Here is a 16,985-nt window from a genome sequence, read left to right as displayed (position 1 = left end):
CACCTGCCACGGCCATGACTTGACTTATAAAGTGTTACAGACTCATCCAGTGGGGCCACATGGGGAGAGTGGTTCTTCTTGCTCCTCCCTAGTAAGTCTGCCCTTTGGAGTTAGACCTGGAGCCTCCATCCTCCCCAGGAGGGGGTGTGGCCCTCTTCCAGTCCTGCCCCAGGGCTTATCTCTGGGATCGTGACCCCGAGGCTCACACTAACCTGACCTGGTACCTCCTTTGGGTTGGGGAAAGCTCAGAACCAGCAAACCCGGGAAGGTGGAGGGACATTAGAGGCCAGTCCGGGGACCAGGCTCAGTTTGGAGCTGGGGGTCTCCTGCTCCATCTGATTTCAGGGCCCACAGACACACTGGGGAGCACTGCTTAGCTGTGAGGTTTATTGCTGGGAGCTGGAGAGAACGTATAGGTGGCTTCCCAAGATGTCCAGTCTCTGGCCTTGGGCCTCTCCAAAGCTGACATAGGGCTCCTGTGGTCATGGGGTGCCTTCTGGGCACTAGGTTGTTTTGGGCAAGAGGGGTGAGGTGTGTCCTCCCTTGTCACTCGCCACGACGCTGCCTGTCCACCTGGAGCAGCCCAGTGGTCCCCTGGGTGGCGTGGGCTCCCTTTCTTCCTTCAGGTTCTTATACAAGGTGTCAGGCTGGAACAAAGAATTGCAGGGGCCCGAGGTGGGTAGCTGACCTGGGCAGGGCTGCCTGAGGCTGCCCTGCATGGGAGCCGGGCTGGGGGCAGGGAGGAGGTAGGGCAAAGAGATCTCACCAGGTTTTGCAGCTTCTCCCGCAGAGCCAGGTTGTCTGCTTGAACAGTGCTCAGTGACTCCTGAAGCCTAGGGTTGAAAGAAGGACTCCCTGCTCAGTCCCCTGACTCTTGCCCTGGGCAGCCCCACCCTCCCAACCCATGACTCCTGCACGGTCTGTGTGACCTGGCACAGCCACCCAAGACCAGGGTTTCACCCACAGCTCAGTCTTGAGGGGGGCCAAAATTTTTCTACTCCAAAATATGTCTTTTGGGACATTGACTTTCATGCGGATTATTAAGAAACAACAGACTCAGATACTTCGACCCTCCCCTACCCGCCTAAAGGAATCCAGATAGAAAAACCTGCTTCGAAGGAGGGCCCTATCGCCTTAGCATCACAATGTCGACGGCGTGTGGCAGGCAGGCAGAAAGCGATCGAAGCCTGTCAGGAGCCCTGGGCATCCCATTGTTTCTGGGTGGCCTGGCAAAAGCCCCAGAGCCCTGCCTCCCTCTCCTTCGTCCAGAATGGCCTAGTCTTCAGGTCTTGTATCTTACGGCACCTCCACCCCCCCCACCACGTACACGTGTAATAAATTTGGGTCGTTTTCACCTTTTAATCTGTCTCATGTTAATTTGATTATTAGCCCAGCTAGAAGAGCTTAGAAGGTGGGAGGAAAGGTATTTTTGCACCTCCACATCGTCTGCCAGAGCCTCAGGTGGGGAGAGAATTGTCCCCCTGTGACTCATGGCGGGGGCCCTGACAGAGACAAAGTACGCTTTTCCTCTTCTCTAGCAAGAGAAAGGCAGGCTGCTGCATCCCACAGGCTGGGATAAGCCACTCCGGCCCGCCAGGCTGCAGTGGGGCTGCGACAAGACGCTGCCTGAGTCCAGTGTGGGACTGGCGCTGCCTGAGCCCTCTGAGTCGGGGGTGTGCGAACAAATGCGCTGACCCCTCAGAACCACACTACCCCTCAAGTTCTTGAACAATGAAAGGCGGGGTCCCTAGTAGGCAGCCTTACAGACTACCCAATGACCAGACATGTGGGCATGGAGTCAATTGACAGGAGAAGGCTGTAGCCCCCCCACATGGGTGGGCAGGCCCGCCAACACAGGAGAAGGACACCGAAGGTCAGGAGGAAGAAACCTGCTGGCCAGCAAGGGGTCATCCAGAGCCGCGCAGGGAAAAAGCAGGGGGAGGAGGGAAAGAAGAGGGGCGAGTGGAGGTGCTGACCTCCTGGGGGGAAAGCCCTGTCGCCCTACCCGGCCCCACCTGTCCTGACCTGGCTCACCTCTTGCAAGCGTTCTGTAAATGGCTAATTTCCTCTGAGGTTCGCCGGGCGCCCCAGTCTTCCTTATCCAGGAACCGGCTCTCCTGGATCTCCAGGTCCCTAGGGTGGGTGTGCAGTGAGCATGGGACCGGAGGATCAATAGGCTGGGGGAGAAGGCTGGTCAGGAAGTGGGGGCGGCCCAAAGCCCAGGCTTCTTCAGGCCTGTGTGGCTTCTCCTCTGCACACTCCAGGGCTGAGTCCTGGCTCAGGCCTGAGAGTTACTATGGGGTTGCGGCGGGGAGAGAAGCACCGTCGGCCCCCTCCCCTGCACACACTCACAGCCTTACTCTTCAGAGTGCTTGGCCTCAGGGGTCTCCGATGCACTCAGGAGGGTGGACAGGAAGTTGACAGTGGGTTCTGGTTGCAGGTCTAGCTTTGGCTCTGAAGAAGGTGGCTTTGGCAGAGAAGGGAACATGGTGACCAAAGCGATGAGGCCGGAAGTCCAGGAACCTGGGTCCTCCCACACCCGGGAGTGATAGCTGGGAGTCCGAATCTCCACCCAGGCAGGGAAAGAAGAGTTTCTCCAGTCCCCCTGCCACCCTGCCTGTCACCTCTGTGCCCAGCTCCCCAAAGACCTGAGGGTCTTCCAGCTTCTGCTCAACAGGCTGTACCACTGGCTTCTCAACGGGCTTAGAACGGGCTCTCTGTCTGCCTCGAGGAGACTGAGGAAGACAGAAGCCCAGTCGGTGGGCTCCATCCGTAATCCCTCCCAGCCTTCCCTTATCTGGTTTTCTTGGGGCAGACTCCAGTCTGGAAAGTTTTGTCCAGCCAATCAGATCCTTGCAAATGCAAGGGGTGGGGCTGGGGGTAAGGAATGGAATGGTACCAAGTAAAGAAACCCTAGACAAGTTTATTAAAAAATGGAGAATCCCTTTCATTTTTGATACAGAAATCAGCTAAGATGAATACTGAGAAGCAAATGGTGTGGCATTCAAGACCCTCCATTAGGGACACAGTTGGCTCTAACCCACCTAGCATCCCACCACCCTCACCCCTGGGCAAGCCTCTGCTCAGACCAGGCAGGAGCCTCACTTGCCAACACCACCGCAAACTTTCCCCAGTGCCACGCTCTTTTTTTAAAAGCTTTTATTTATTTATTTTAGGGACACAGGAAGGAAGAAATAGAGGGAGACATTGATGCGTGTTTGCCTCTCATGACCCCAGATGGGGACCTGACTGTGAACCGAACCAGTAACCTTCCGGTCTGCAGGTTGGCGCTCAGTCCACGGAGCCATGCCAGCCAGGGCCCAGTTTCATGCTCTTGCCTGCGATGCTCACCCCTCTCCCATTCCTGCCTCCTTCTGCAGTCTGAACTCAGCCCATGCTTTTCTCAGCTGAGGAACTCGCCTCCCCTGGGACCCTGGCTGGGTCTACAGTGGAGCTGGAGCTGGGCAGAGCCTGAGGATGCTTCCAAGGTGTTCTGAGGTCTCCCACCAAGCAGGCTTGAAGTAACAGCTTCTCCCCAAATCACAAAGTCATAAGTCAGTAGATGGAATTAACACCATTTTTAACTCAGATTTTTCAAAATCATATGCATCTTCTGGCAGGATGAAGGGGCACAATCCAGTTAGAGGACAAGTAGTGAGTGATCTCAGGTGCGGCCTTCACACTGCGCTCCACCCAGGCACTGTCTCAGGCTGTGGGTTGTGGCGGGGAGTCTATGAATGTGCTGTTTCCACTGAACCTTTCTAGGCGGCCTAAATGTCACCATTCCTGTCCTCACAACAGGAACAGAACCTCCATGGACCCCAGTGCCTGCAGAGGGACTCACCAAGCTCCAGGGTGGTACCCACTCTGGGAAGCAGGGAGCTCTGTCATGGGGTTTGATCTGTCCCGGCAGGATGCCAGCAGCATATGAGACCTACAAAACTAGCCAGACCCTTGCCCTTCTAACTTCAACTTTGGAAACTAGGTCTAAAGAAATGACTCCAAAGGAAATAAAAATAATTTGCACAGAGGCCCATAGTAGCTGATTCACACCAAAAGGAAAAACAAACTGGCCAAAAGGGCCCAAACAGAAGAAAAGGTACATAAGTGATGACTTAGGACCAAGACAGAATACAATTCCCTCTGTAGTTCATGGTCCCCACAGGGCAGGCCTCAGGCTGGGCCCTGGGAACACACAGACTGTGATCTGGTTCTGTCCCCAGGAAGCTTCAGGGGATGCGAGTGGGCCAGGCTAACAGGTGACCATAGTGTGGGGAACGTGCCATAAAGAGGCTTGAACAGAAAGCCCTGGTCGTGAGAGCAGGGGACCGTGTCCTCTGCTTAGGAGCTCCAGGCAGACTTCCTCAGGAAGATGCTGCTCAACCTTTAATGAGTGAGATATCTCGGCCACAGAAGGAACAGTGCCAAAGGTGCGGGGTGCTCCCGCTGTAAACAGAGTGAGCTGGTTAGTTTTTTAAAAGGCTATTGTTTTTATTTTTTATTTTTGAAGATTGTATTTATTTCTTTTTAGAGAAGGGGAAGGGAGAAAAGACTGGGAGAGAAACGTCAATGTGTGGTTGCCTCTCAAGAGCCCCGTACCTGGGACTTGGCCCACAACCCAGGCATGTACCCTGACTGGGAATCAAACCATCGACCCTTTAGTTTGCAGGCCAGCACCCAATCCTCTGAGCCACACTAGCCAGGGTAAGCTGGTTAAATTTAAATACCGGATAAACAATGAAACTTTTGTAGTTTAAGTACATCTCACGCAGACAGCTCTCTTGTAGAGGTTGAGATACTGGGCAGCCAAAACCCAGTAACCATCATTATGCTACTGCATAGAAAATGGGAAGTCACCAAAGAGTGGGTTGTTTATTTTTAATTGTGACAATATACATAAAATAGACCATTTTAATCATTTTAAGTGTACAGTTCAGTGGCATTAAGCACATTCACTTTGCCATGTAACCACCACCACAGCCGCCCATCTCCAGAACTTTCCCACCTTCCCACACTGAAACTGCACCCATTACATAACTCCGTTCCCCTCCTGCAGCCCCTGGCAGCCACTGTCATTCCCCTCTCTCTGCGTTTCACTGTTTTCGGTGCCTCATGGAAATGGGATCGTACATTAGGCATCCTTTTGTCTCTAGCTCATTACACTTGCCATCATGCTTTCAAAGTTCACCGGTTATGTGGCACATATCAAAATCTCATTCTTTTTGAAGGCTGAATAATATTCCATTGTATGTGTATGCTGCATTTGGCTTATCTGTTCACCCAGGGATGGATACTCATGTTTCCGCCTTTCAACTGTTATGGACCATGCTATGAACACGGGTGTACAGACGTTCCTCCCGACTCTGCCTGCACCTCTTTGGGATATCACACCCAGGGTGACACTATATGAAAGGGCTTTAAGCAGGGAGACAGTGCCGTGCTTTCTCTTAGGAAATGGGTTCTGGCCGAAGTATAGTTTTGAGAGCCAGGGGGAGGCCAGGGCACATGTCCAGTAGCCATGGGGATGGAGGGATGTGAAGGTCGTAGCTGACAGGATGAGGTGATGGAGAAGATGACCCCCAGGGTCCTGGCTTGTGTGACTGGGTCAGCTTGAGGTGACGTGAATGGCAGAGGCACAGGAAGAGGCAAGCTGATGGATGAGCTTTGATGTGACTTCACAGTTGAGATGCAGGTCTAGAAGATAATTCTAGACTGTTTTGAGTTCACGAGAGAGTTATGGGCTGGAGAGAAAGACTGGCAAACCTTGTGTAACAGGGCAGCCTGGAGAGCTTGAGGTCATCTAGGAAGAGCAAGCAGATTGGAAAGAGCTTCCGGGACTGAACTGCAACATCTCAGTGGAAGCAAAGAAAGGGGTCAGCAATGCCATGGCCCCAAGAAGGGCATTCTCGGCCCAGGCCGCCGAGGCCCGAGTCCACAGCAATGCGGATCAGTTTCTTCTGGCTGAGCAATAAACAAGAGTGAGGGCGCCTGGAGGAGATGGGACAGAAGCAGGAGCAATTTTCAACCTTCCTTCAAGGAGCTCAACCTTGAAGGGCCCAATGTAAGTAGCTAAAAACAGACTGTTCAAGACTTTTTTGGGTCAGGATGGTTGTTTTTAACACTAAAATGAACATAGCCTGTTTAGGACTGTAGGAGAAAGGCACAACCTCAGAGATGAGAGAATCTGATCAAAAGCCAAAGTGGAAAGCTTGGCCTTGAAAAGAGGGGCCTGCTTTTCCTCTGGGTGAGGGAAGGAGGTAGAAGTAGGGAGGTTTGGGGAGGCTGTGGAGAGAAGTTAAGAATGTAAAGGCCCTGATTTGCTCAGTCTAAGAGGCAAGGACAAGTATAAAAAGAGACCTGCAGAGAATGGCTTGTGCCATCCTGTCTGTAGTTGGTTGGATATCTGCATCTTTCTCTGCATCTTTGACTAGCTCCCTGGGGGCTTCTGTACCCACTGCTGTAGAGCATCCAGGATGAGCCTGTGTGACCAGCTGGCTCCTCCACAGGAGCCTGACAGGGAGGGGGGATAGGAAAACAAGGGCTGGACTCGGGCTAGGGCGTAGGATTCATTCCCAGACATTGGATAAAGTTCTTAGCAGCCCCACCCCAGATTCAACTTTCCTTCCTGCAACAGCTGGGGATGGGGCTCCCCTTGAGGCCTCCTTCACAGGTAGCCCGGCCTTGGAGGAATGGTTGTGAGCAACTGGACAGAACAACATGGCCGGGGGGAGGCAGTGATCTACCTACCACAAGGTACTGAGGCTGGGCTCTCGGGCTGCCCCCTGTAAAAGGGACAACCCTGTGATACAGCCCAAAGAAGGCTTAGCTTTCTGGGTCTCACATCCTCGGCTCTGCCTTTGACCCAATGGAAGAAATACAATCTCCGAATAGACAGAAACTCTTCATTCAGATTTATTTAAAAGAAACTCCAATTTTCCCTTAAACTCCACATTCTTAGTTTTTCGGGGACAGAGAGGTTTGCATTGATGACATCAGCTCATTATCACTTGGCTACTCCTGATCAGGAGTCCTGCCCCACCAGCTAGTGAGGACAAGAATTCTTCAGGTGTGGTCCAGCTCAAGGGCGTCTGGCTCACCCCGGCACAGGGACTTGCTTGCAGACTCTGACACAGGCACTGGACGGGTAGTCTGGGGACTCTCAGGCCCTGTCAAGTTTAATTAGCGCCCACCAGGCCTGTGGCATTTCGGGTAACCCAACCAAGTGCTCATCTGCCCCGGCACTCTGCTATCCACTAGCCCCTCCACAGTCCTCTTCGCCTGCACATCTACAACCCTGTAAATGTGCAAAGGTTCAGCGACCTGGGGGTTGGTGCAAGTTGTGGCCGAGCAGCCTTTGAAAGCACACCTCCTACCAGCACCGAGAAAAGAAAAATGGGTGAGGGACTAGGATTCCCTGAAGACAAAGAGATGATGCCTCTGCTCAACTCCCAGCACGTGCCTCGGGCGCTGCCCTCATGTGAGAGAACACTAAGGACGCTAGACGTTAAACTGCTACCATCCCTGCCCCTCTGGGGCGTGAGAAAAGCTTCCTACGCCTTCCCAGGTGTGGCTGCAAAATGCTAGTGGGACTAGGACTGCTCGACCTACAGGTTTTTGTGCTAGAGCTGAGGAGACACCGTGCTCTTTAGTGTGTGAGAAACAGGTATGTGTGACAAGAGGGCCACCCAAGGTTCTGTGGAGGCCGGAGCCTGCGGCACCTGGTGTCACACCCCGAAATGTACCCTTTGCCCCAGGTAGTCAGCCCTCCATCAGCCTGGCGTTTAACCAAACATAACAGCAGAACACAGAACTATAAAATACAGCTTCTGAGGAGTAAACACCCATGGCCTGGGACCAACCAAGGTTCCCCACTCTCCTTCAAGACCAGCCTCTGCTGGCTGAGTGTCCACCTTCCTCACAGACAGAACTGTCCCCAGTCCACAACTTCTCCCCTGGACCATCTACAGAATCTAAGAGAAAACTCAAGCCTTTTTATAGACAGAACCAAGCCGCCAGTAGGAGGCAACTCAGGAGAGAAAGCCTGAGGCTGCTGCGGCCCTTTGCGCCCTCGCCTGCTGGGGCTGGCACAGAGCAGCCACATTCCCCCATGAGAGCAGAAGCCCTTGCCCAGTCCCCAGCTCTGTGCGCCACTCTGGCTGGGCTGTGAGTCCTCCTCCCCAGTCTGTGGCCCAGCTGGAAACTGGCCAGGGCACTGTGGGAGGTAGGGAGGAGCCAGTGGTGGGTCACTGACTAGAGCCAGGACACCCGGCCGGGCGAGCTCTATTTCCTACAGCTGCAACGACTGCAACAGCGGCCACCGCTGCACACACACTCAGAAGACAGACCTGGTATGCAGCAACAGAACACGCACATGCGACAAGGCCAGCGAAGGGGACCCCAAGTGTCTTTTCCACAGGAAGAAGGGGCTATGTACAGGAAGAAGAGGAGAAAGCCTGGCTAGGTGCACCCCAGTTTCATCTCATTCAACCAGGAGATCAAACTGCTCAGCAGCTTCAAACTCAGCATTCATGGCCGCAGCCCACTCATCCAGCTCCGATTTCTGGGGGAAAAGAAATGGGGGACAGGTGAGTGGGGAGGGGGCACATCGGCTAGATCTTTTCTACCCACACCCTGCAGGCGCTGTCTTTCCTCCAAAACAGCCAAAGCAGAGCGCTGGCCCAGAGTGTCGCCCACTATGTCTGCGTGACGGCAGAGGCAAGTCTCTTGCCCCTCACTCACCAAGATCTCCGGCACCTTCTTTTTCTTCCTTTTCTCTTTCACTGGTGGGGAGATTCCAGGGAGAGTCGTGTCTGGGGCCCAAGGATTCACAGGGGCCGTGGTGACTTCCGTTGATTTTGCACACACCAAGGGTGAGACTCCGGCCAGGTCTTCTGTCCCCAGCAACCCCTCGAAGCCAAAGCAGGATGGGCGGCCTGGGGTGGAGGTGGAGGCACAGCGAAGCGTCTCCAGCCGGCTATAGGATCTCCTGACTTTCTTTGACATTTCCAAGTCTCTGGTGTCCAGGTCTCCTTCCCTGGAGTCGGACTCAACATCCGGGTCGCACAGCACAGGAGTGGTGTTGGGGGTGACGGGGACACTACATGTCTTGAAGAGGTCCTCCCTAGTAAGCTCCTTGCTAGGAGGGTTGTTTTCTTTCTCCAAGAAAAATGCAAGCTGTACCAGGACAGGAGAGAGAATGCCTCCCTGTTACTTAGCCATATTACGACTTCCAGAAAGACCTGAGCAGCTCGTGGGTACAAGGAAAGCTCTGTGGGACGAACACTTTTAAAAGGAAAAGAAGAGTCAGGTCAGGCAAGAAATCAGACCCCGAGGCAGATGCGGAGAGGGGGAGGAAAAAACCATCGGTCTTTGCTTCCGAGGAGCCTGTTGTTACGACACAAAGACTCTCTACCTTCTGCTGGTGCTGGCAGCGCTGTCTCTAAAATGTGACTGGAATCTAGCCACCGCTAACTGATGCCAACCCTCCGTTACCCGTCATTTACACTAGTCCAATAACCTTCTAACTGCTCTTCCTGCTTCCATTCTCGCCTTCTGTGGTCCATTTGTCACAATTAACAAGGATCTCCCTAAAGTGTCCATTAAGTCAGTACATACTTATCGGTCACCTGTCTGCTTCAGGCACCGGGAGTCCCGAAGGGAATAAAACAGAGAAGACCCTGTCTCTGTGGCGCTTCCATTCTAGTGGGAAAGAAGAAACAGGGAGGAGCCATGTTAAAGACAGCAAGCATTCTGGGAGAAAACAGAACGTGATGGATAGCGTACTGGGCGCAGGTTGGAATTTTAAGTAGGTGAAAGTCAATGTAGGCTTCACTGAAGTGGCGTTTGAGCTACCACCTGAAAGAGGTGGGTGGGGGGTGTCGAGTCATCTGGAGGACACGTGTTCAAGACAAGGAATGGGGGGTGCAGGAGTCCTGGGACGGAGGTGCGCCTGCTAGGGTCAAAGAACGAGAAAGCCAATGCAGCTGAAGTGAGAACAAATAAGGAGGAACTGATTGTGAGGTAGGAGAGGTAACAGGGGGCAATACAGGTGTTTTGTAGGCCACTGTAAGAGGAGGCCAGAGGAGCCCCGGCAGGCTGTGAACAGGAAAGGGCGTGATCTGACCTGTGGATTACATGGTCCACATACTGGCACTGCATGACCCCACTCAGCTCGGATGCTGTCAGCGAGGCCGTCCCTTGCCATGGAATCTAGACCAGCCCCTCCTCGCTTCCGCTAGTCGCTCTCTTTGACAACCACTTCATGCCTATACAGCAAGCACTACGATCTGGTTTTGGTCTATTCACTTGTTAACTGCCACTCCTCACAGAATGCGAGCTTCACGAGAAGAGAAGACTTCGAGTCCAGCGGGCCCTGCCCATGCCCAGAACCTCTGACGAAGCCCTGAGTGTGGCAGCTGTCCAGTGAGTACTTACCCAGTTAATGTACACAAAGCTCGGCACTGAGCCTTTTGGCAGCCCAAACAAGCGGGAAAATAGGACAAATTTGATGACTACTGTGATCAGCTAGAAGTAAGGATATTGGTTATCAAAAGAGACATTTCCTGTCTACAAGTTCTGGGGAACATGCCCCATGGGTCTTAGTAAAAGAGATGCCAAACAAAATGGGGTTACCCGACTACTTCTTCCTCATCCCTATCGCTACGCGGTCACCCACGTCCTCACAGCCTTTTCTCTTCAATGTCTCATGAAACTATCAGTTAACCAATAAGAATGAGTGGCCACCAGGAGGGAAGTGGAAGTCCCTCCCCAGTAAACCTGAAGGTCACTGGTTTGATCCCAGTCGTGGTGTGAGAGGCAACCAATCAATATTTCTCCCCTTCTTTTCCCTCCCTTCCCTTCTCTCTAAAAGTAAATAAATGAAATCTTAATAAAAAAGAAAGAACAAGGAACGTGACAGTAACAGGGTAGGGGCAGTCAGGGAAGGCTTCTGGGAGGAGGTATCCAATGAACTCAGTCCTGTGTGATGAGATAGTTATGTGGTGAGCTGGGGTGGGGGGACCATCACTTTGCCATTATTTACCATATTTTGCCACGTATTACGTGCTCCCATGTATAACGCATACCCACATTTTGTGTGCATACATGGAATTATTACATTATGTATAATGCGCATCCTTATTTTCCCCTACAAAACTTGGGGAAAAAAGGTGCACACTGTACACAGCAAAATACTTCAGGCCTCCACCACTTTGGGATTCCTGTCAAGTCTTCCTACCTGGTCTCTGTTCCCAGGCAGCTTTGTTCCAGCCCATTCTCTTCCCAGAAGCTTCACTCAGTCACTACTGCACTTAGGACTCTCCAAAGGCTGCCCACAGCGCCAAGGACAAGAAGCTCAAGCTCCTGAGCATGGCTTTCATGCCTCACCAAGACTTGTGCTAGCTTAGCACACTTCCTCCCGACGAGACCTAATGCAGACATGCCACACAAGCTGATGCGCCCCAAACCTTGTGATTTGTGTGTGTGGACTCCAGGTCTCTGCAACCACAGCTTTCTTTGCCCGGTATACCCCTACTTGTCTGTCGAGATTAAAGACGCCATTCAGTTAAAACATTGCTTCTGTGAAACGCCCCTGAGCCATCTGGTCTGGGTTAGAGGCACTTCACAGCACCCAGTTCTTTCCACCTCTCAGTCCTCACCAGACAATGTTATCACTCGCTCCTCTGACGTCCTCTCCACTTGGCTGTAAGCCCCATACACTCCTCAAGAAGCTATCATTTCTCACTCATTCTATTTTCAGGCACAGCTTTTAATGAAACGTTTTGGTTTCTGCTAACACCATAAAAACATAAAAAAACAAGGACAAGATAGAGTGAAGAGAAAGAACAGACGGGACACAGTTCCACCTTTAAAGGAAAACAGTAGAGGATACCACCCCGTGAAAAACTAGCTAAGTCTACAAGGAGTAAGCAAGGTTATTGATGCAGGCAGGTGTCGAAAAGCAAACTTCCTAAATACTGCAAAAGAGCTCCCTGAGCACACGTGAGCAGACACCGTGCCCATCCCAGCTCGACAGTGTCCTGCACTCCACGCCACAAAGCAGATGAAGATGGACTCACCCTGGGGCTCCTTCGAGGCGAGTGGACGGACGGCACCTGCGGGGACAACACTAGTTGATCGCGCAGCCGGCCCCCGGAGTCACTCGGCACCCACCGCCCCTCTTTCAGCCCTCACCTCCACCACATGGGCCACGATCTTCTTCAGAACGATGGGCTTTTTGACCGAGGTCGCGTCGGGAGCCTGGGGAGAAGGGGCGACCCTGAGTTTTGCATCAGTCCAGGGGCCTCCGGGGCGGGAACTGAGGAGCCCCGGCTCACCTTCGGACGGATTTCAGGGAGGAGGTTGGGGGGATCAGAGCCGGATTTCCGCTGGGATCTCCGCAGAGACTTAGTAGGAGACGCTGCCGTTGGCCCTGTGGGAAAAGAGAGTTGGCGGTAGTAGGGGGCTCCAGACCTCAGAACCCGAGCGAAGGCAGGCCCCTACTAGACCGGGCGGGGGCGCCCTCGCGGGGCGGGGCCGGGGCCGGGAGCCAAGACTCCTCCGGAGGTAGGGGCAGGGCCTTCCTCAGGGACCAGGGACGGCGCCCCTCAAAGGGCTCGGCCCCACATCCCCCGAGCGCCCTCCTCTCACCGGAGACTTTGGCGGCCCCGCTGGACCGCGTTTGCCTCTCGGACATATCTGGCCTTGGTCTCGACATTCGCCGCGCCGCGCCGCCGCCGCCGCCGCCGGTGCTGGGGCTCGCGCCAACTCCAGACGTTCCTGAGGCACAACGTTCGAACTACCCGCCTTGGCCGCGAAGAAACGGAAGTGACGCAAGGCGAGAGGGTGAAGGCGGTCGCTTCCCCCCACTTCCTCGCCCGTCTCCACATCTGGCGTCGCAGGGGCGGGGCCAGGCGCGCGTGGCGTCATCAGTACGCGCCGCACCCGGAAGAGACGTGGCAGCGGAGGGATAATCCGAGCGGCCGGAGTTGGAAAGAACTGAGCTGAGGTCGGCGGAGCGCGGGGTCCACCTCTCGGACCAGCGCTCCCGCTCGTTGGGACCCGGGCCGTGGTGCATCAGTAACGCCCAGAGTGGGGTCTGTGGAGAAAGTGGGGGCGGAGCTCGGAGGAGTGTTACCCAGGAGGGGCCCTTGGGGCGGGGCTGGTGGTATCGGAGAGAAGCTGGTGGAGGATCCTGGGCAGGGGCGGCATCCAGCAGGAACGAGGGGGGTCTTCGGAGGCGGAATTTTTGCAGGGGACCTTCGGAGGCGGAATTTTTGCAGGGGGCGTGGTCAGGAGTGGAGAGGGGAGATGGGCAGATATCTAGGGCTGGTGCCAAAGACTGTCAAGGAGAGTAGAAACGAACTGGGCTGGTGAGTGCCTAGTGGCGGCCACTAGAACCTGGCTCCCTACCAACTCTTCCCCAGGGTCGACCATGGGGCTTTGCAAGTGCCCAAAGAGGAAGGTGACCAACCTATTCTGTTTCGAACACCGGGTCAACGTCTGCGAGCACTGCCTCGTAGCCAATCACGCCAAGGTGGGGCCTGTAAGGGAGCCGCTAAGCGGGGCACTGGGAGGGCAGATAGTACTGACTTTCTACAAATTCATGAAGGGCCTGACACTAGATTGGAAGCCCCACGAGGGCAAGGACTTGGTTTATTTGGTTCACTGGTATATCCCCAGCTATTAAGACAGAGTCTAGCATACAGTATGTGCTCAATAAATGTTTATTGATTGAACAAAAGAAAGGGTAAGTCTCCTCTGTGGCAAGAGTTAAAGAGGCAGTTGGCCTTAGAGAGCTGGGCTGTGGAGACCCTGATCCATTGTGACCTCTCTCTCCCACTCCAGTGCATTGTACAGTCGTACCTTCAGTGGCTCCAGGATAGCGACTACAGCTCCAATTGCCGCCTGTGCAACACACCCCTGGCCGCCCGGGAGACGACCCGCCTCGTCTGTTATGGTGAGGCCTGGGCACCTTAGGGGTATCAGGACAGGCCCAGCTCGATCACTGGTTCCTGGCCCTCCGGAAGCAGCAGGACAGTGAGACTGTCTAGCCAGGGAGGCTGGAGCCTCAGTTCCTAGTCTTGCTGGGTCGTTTATCAACTGTATAAACTGACAAGTATTTTTCCTTTTCAGGCTTCAGTGTCTTTCCCTAAAAATTAAAGCTCCTAGTTTCCTTCCTCCAGTCTCAGTTGAGTAAGAGCCAGTCAAACTCGTGGGCGTGTTACCCACGAGTTACCCTCTGTGGCTATGAGCAGTAGCTGGCCAGACCAGCTATGCACTAAAAGCATGGGGCTTCCAGGCATTCAAGATCCATTACAGACTCTAATGTTCAACAGAGAGGAAATGAGTTTTACACAGTCAAGTCTGCTAAAAGAAGTCAGCAGACACACATCATGACCTTGACCTGACTCTGGTCTAAGAACCTTAGCTGTACTTGTTGAAGGAGCTAGTGCAAAAGAGTGAGCTCTGTGTGAGCTCTGTTTTTAGTGTGTGCACGTGGATATTTGTGCATGAATTTCGCATGGTTTGTGTCTACATAAGTATTAGTGTGTTCATTAGCTTGTATGTGAACATGACTACACGTGTTGGAGGCTGTAAGAGTGTGGGTGAGGGTGCTCATGTGTTAGCAAACAAGTGAGTGTGCAGATATGCATGTGTGAGTTGGTGTGTCTGTAAGTACAGTTATAAGGATGGCACACACATTTGATTGTGTGTCTATAAGCCCATGTATATGCGTGCCCAGGAATGTGTACAAGCATTCATGTGCCTGTGTGTACATCTAAGAAGCTTTTCTGAAGCTGTTCTTGAGCTGTCCAGGCACTTATGACATCTTCTTCCCGCCCACGCCCACCCCCTAAGGGGCTGGGGAGCTTTGTAGCCTCTGTTTCGCCTTAGTGAGGTGGTGACAGTGAGTCTGAAGGCTTAGGGAATACTGATGAAGTGGACCTAGGATGAGGATGGGAAGGAGGCGGCTCTGGGCTTATGTGTGTGTGTGCGTATACCCCTGCAGTGGGCTGGGGGCTGTTGCTGGGCTAGGGATACACAGTGTCTTCTTCCTTATGCTTCTTCTTTACTCTTTCATGGGCCCTAAGATCTCTTCCACTGGGCCTGCCTCAATGAACGTGCTGCCCAGCTACCCCGAAATACAGCGCCTGCTGGTTACCAGTGTCCCAGCTGCAATGGCCCCATCTTTCCCCCAAGCAACCTGGTCGGCCCCGTGGCCTCTGTGCTGAGAGAGAAGCTGACCACGGTTAACTGGGCCCGGGCAGGACTGGGCCTTCCTCTGGTGAGAGTCCCTCTGTCCGTCCATCAGCCTTGGGTCCCACCTGGGCCAAATGAATGGGTGGGGACAGCACTGGGAAGGCTGGAGACACAGGTTCCTTCCTCCAGATCGATGAGGTGGTGAGCCTGGAGTCCGAACCCCTCAACAACTCTGACTTCTCTGACTGGTCCAGCTTTAATGGTGAGTAGTGGTCTCCGCCTGCTCTTGGGGCTCTTTGTCCCTGCTCTGCTGACAACTGTCTTCCTGCCACAGCCAGTGGTGCCCCTGAACAAGGAGAGATAGCCAGTGCTTCTACTGCCCCAGCCTTCTACAGCCAAGTGCCCCGGCCCCCAGCTTCTCCCAGCCGTCCTGAGCAGCACACAGTGATCCACGTGGGCAGTCCCGAGCCCTTGACCCATGGTGAGCCAGGGGTTGTCCAGGCCAGACCAGGGTAGAAAGGGGGTTGGGGGCTTCTCCCATCCAGAGGGACCCTTCCACGCTCCAAGCACAGACGTTACCTCCCCACAGTTCTGAAATACGTCAGTCAGGGAAGGGGAAGGATCTCCTGCCCCACCCACCGCCCCTGCTGTGGGCCCGTTTCCCTGAGTCTGTGGATGCTGGTGACTCTGCCCCTGTAGCCTCGGCCCCAAGGAAGGTGTATGACACACGCGATGATGACCGGGCACCTGGCCTCCATGGGGATTATGATGATGACAAATACCGACGCCGGCCTGCCCTGGGCTGGCTGGCCCAGCTGCTCAGGTACACAGGGTCAGGCAGGGCGGGATGCCAGGAAGGGGGAGGAAGGGAGAGCCAGAGGCCAGAGCACTACAATTTGATGGCAGAAGGGGCTTGGCCTGGTCCCCAGGTTTGGGGGCTGTGTAGAGAGACCTCAGCTGGACGGCAGGAGCCTTGGGTCTGCCCTCCTGGGCTGTTCCTCGCCTGTTAGAGGTGAGGTTTGGACTCGGGCTCTTCGAGGCTCCTTCCTGCTTCAGCACCACCCAGTCTGGTTACCGTCCCCACGCCTGACACGTTCCAGTTTCCAGAACACAGGCATTGCCTCTGCTGGTTCAAGCTGCACAGTCACCCTCGTAGTGGGCAGGTCTGGGGATGGTGGCACACTGAGGAGAGGAGGCTCAGGGATGGTAGCTCTGGGGCCAGAAGACAAGTGTCATGACCAGGGCTCCTCTCCAGGCCATGGGGGCCACCAGGGACTGGGGGCCTGATTTGACTTTCCCCTTGTCCCCCCAGGAGCCGGGATGGGTCTCGTAAGCGGCCGCTGACCCTGCTCCAGCGGGCGGGGCTGCTGCTGCTGCTGGGGCTGCTGGGCTTCCTGGCCCTCCTTGCCCTCATGTCTCGCCTGGGCCGGGCTGCAGCGGACAATGATCCCAACCTGGACCCACTCATGAACCCTCACATCCGTGTGGGACCCTCCTGAGCCCTTGCTTGTGGCTGGGCCAGCCTAGAACCTGGGGGCCTAAGGAGGGGAGGTGGGGAGGTCTGAGGGCCTTTCTCTGCTCCTTTCTCTGAAGCCCGAGACACTAAGATCCCAGGCCCAAAGCCAAGGCTTCTAGAATGGCTGCAGGCTGGGTCTGGGGATGCTGCAGATCAAATGTTTGACTTGACCTGCTTCCCCTGGGTCTCTGGCCTCCCACTCCCAATCCACGAAGGAGCTGACAGGTGGAAATAAATGGCAGACTTTATTAAAATACCCAAAGCCTCC

The 16,985-nt window shown here is 54.4% G+C and overlaps 2 protein-coding genes across 5 annotated transcripts; one reads left to right on the top strand and one right to left on the bottom strand.

Annotated features, from left to right (window-relative positions):
• Positions 1 to 367: 367 nt before the first annotated feature.
• On the bottom strand, positions 368 to 12,821 carry CDCA5 (cell division cycle associated 5). 2 transcript variants are annotated; one of them, XM_037146454.2, is made up of 8 exons: positions 12,649 to 12,821; positions 12,336 to 12,430; positions 12,193 to 12,258; positions 12,078 to 12,113; positions 2,361 to 2,467; positions 2,035 to 2,133; positions 767 to 833; positions 368 to 647 (listed from the first exon to the last, which is right to left on the bottom strand). In XM_037146454.2, the coding sequence occupies exons 1-8, from the start codon at positions 12,713 to 12,715 to the stop codon at positions 504 to 506; spliced, it is 681 nt and encodes a 226-aa protein (XP_037002349.2). In that variant the 5' UTR covers positions 12,716 to 12,821; the 3' UTR covers positions 368 to 503. The 2 variants fall into 2 exon arrangements, with proteins under 2 accessions (XP_037002349.2, XP_037002348.2); XM_037146453.2 differs by lacking the exons at positions 368 to 647; positions 767 to 833; positions 2,035 to 2,133; positions 2,361 to 2,467 and adding exons at positions 7,442 to 8,560; positions 8,740 to 9,174.
• Positions 12,822 to 12,922: 101 nt separating this feature from the next.
• ZFPL1 (zinc finger protein like 1) lies at positions 12,923 to 16,973 on the top strand. 3 transcript variants are annotated; one of them, XM_037146451.2, is made up of 8 exons: positions 12,923 to 13,006; positions 13,425 to 13,534; positions 13,846 to 13,957; positions 15,093 to 15,286; positions 15,391 to 15,463; positions 15,536 to 15,682; positions 15,901 to 16,024; positions 16,514 to 16,973. In XM_037146451.2, the coding sequence occupies exons 2-8, from the start codon at positions 13,433 to 13,435 to the stop codon at positions 16,698 to 16,700; spliced, it is 939 nt and encodes a 312-aa protein (XP_037002346.2). In that variant the 5' UTR covers positions 12,923 to 13,006; positions 13,425 to 13,432; the 3' UTR covers positions 16,701 to 16,973. The 3 variants fall into 3 exon arrangements, with proteins under 3 accessions (XP_037002346.2, XP_037002345.2, XP_037002347.2); XM_037146450.2 differs by having other exon boundaries at positions 12,924 to 13,094; XM_037146452.2 differs by lacking the exon at positions 15,536 to 15,682 and having other exon boundaries at positions 12,924 to 13,094.
• The last annotated feature ends 12 nt before the right edge of the window (positions 16,974 to 16,985 follow it).

The sequence above is a fragment of the Artibeus jamaicensis genome, unplaced genomic scaffold (assembly GCF_021234435.1).
Source record: "Artibeus jamaicensis isolate MK-2021 breed Jamaican fruit bat unplaced genomic scaffold, CSHL_Jam_final scaffold_614, whole genome shotgun sequence".
Classification (NCBI taxonomy): domain Eukaryota; kingdom Metazoa; phylum Chordata; class Mammalia; order Chiroptera; family Phyllostomidae; genus Artibeus; species Artibeus jamaicensis.
This window is presented reverse-complemented; position numbering and strand designations above follow the sequence as displayed.

Coding starts and splice junctions, on each gene's coding strand:
- CDCA5 (XM_037146453.2), bottom strand. CDS start 12,715: ATGTCGAGACCAAGGCCAGATATGTCCGAGAGGCAAACGCGGTCCAGC. Junction 12,431..12,648: donor CGGGGCCGCCAAAGTCTCCG/GTGAGAGGAGGG, acceptor CTTTTCCCACAG/GGCCAACGGCAGCGTCTCCT. Junction 9,175..12,077: donor CGCCTCGAAGGAGCCCCAGG/GTGAGTCCATCT, acceptor GTCCTGGTACAG/CTTGCATTTTTCTTGGAGAA.
- ZFPL1 (XM_037146451.2), top strand. CDS start 13,433: ATGGGGCTTTGCAAGTGCCCAAAGAGGAAGGTGACCAACCTATTCTGT. Junction 13,958..15,092: donor GACCCGCCTCGTCTGTTATG/GTGAGGCCTGGG, acceptor ATGGGCCCTAAG/ATCTCTTCCACTGGGCCTGC. Junction 16,025..16,513: donor TGGCTGGCCCAGCTGCTCAG/GTACACAGGGTC, acceptor TTGTCCCCCCAG/GAGCCGGGATGGGTCTCGTA.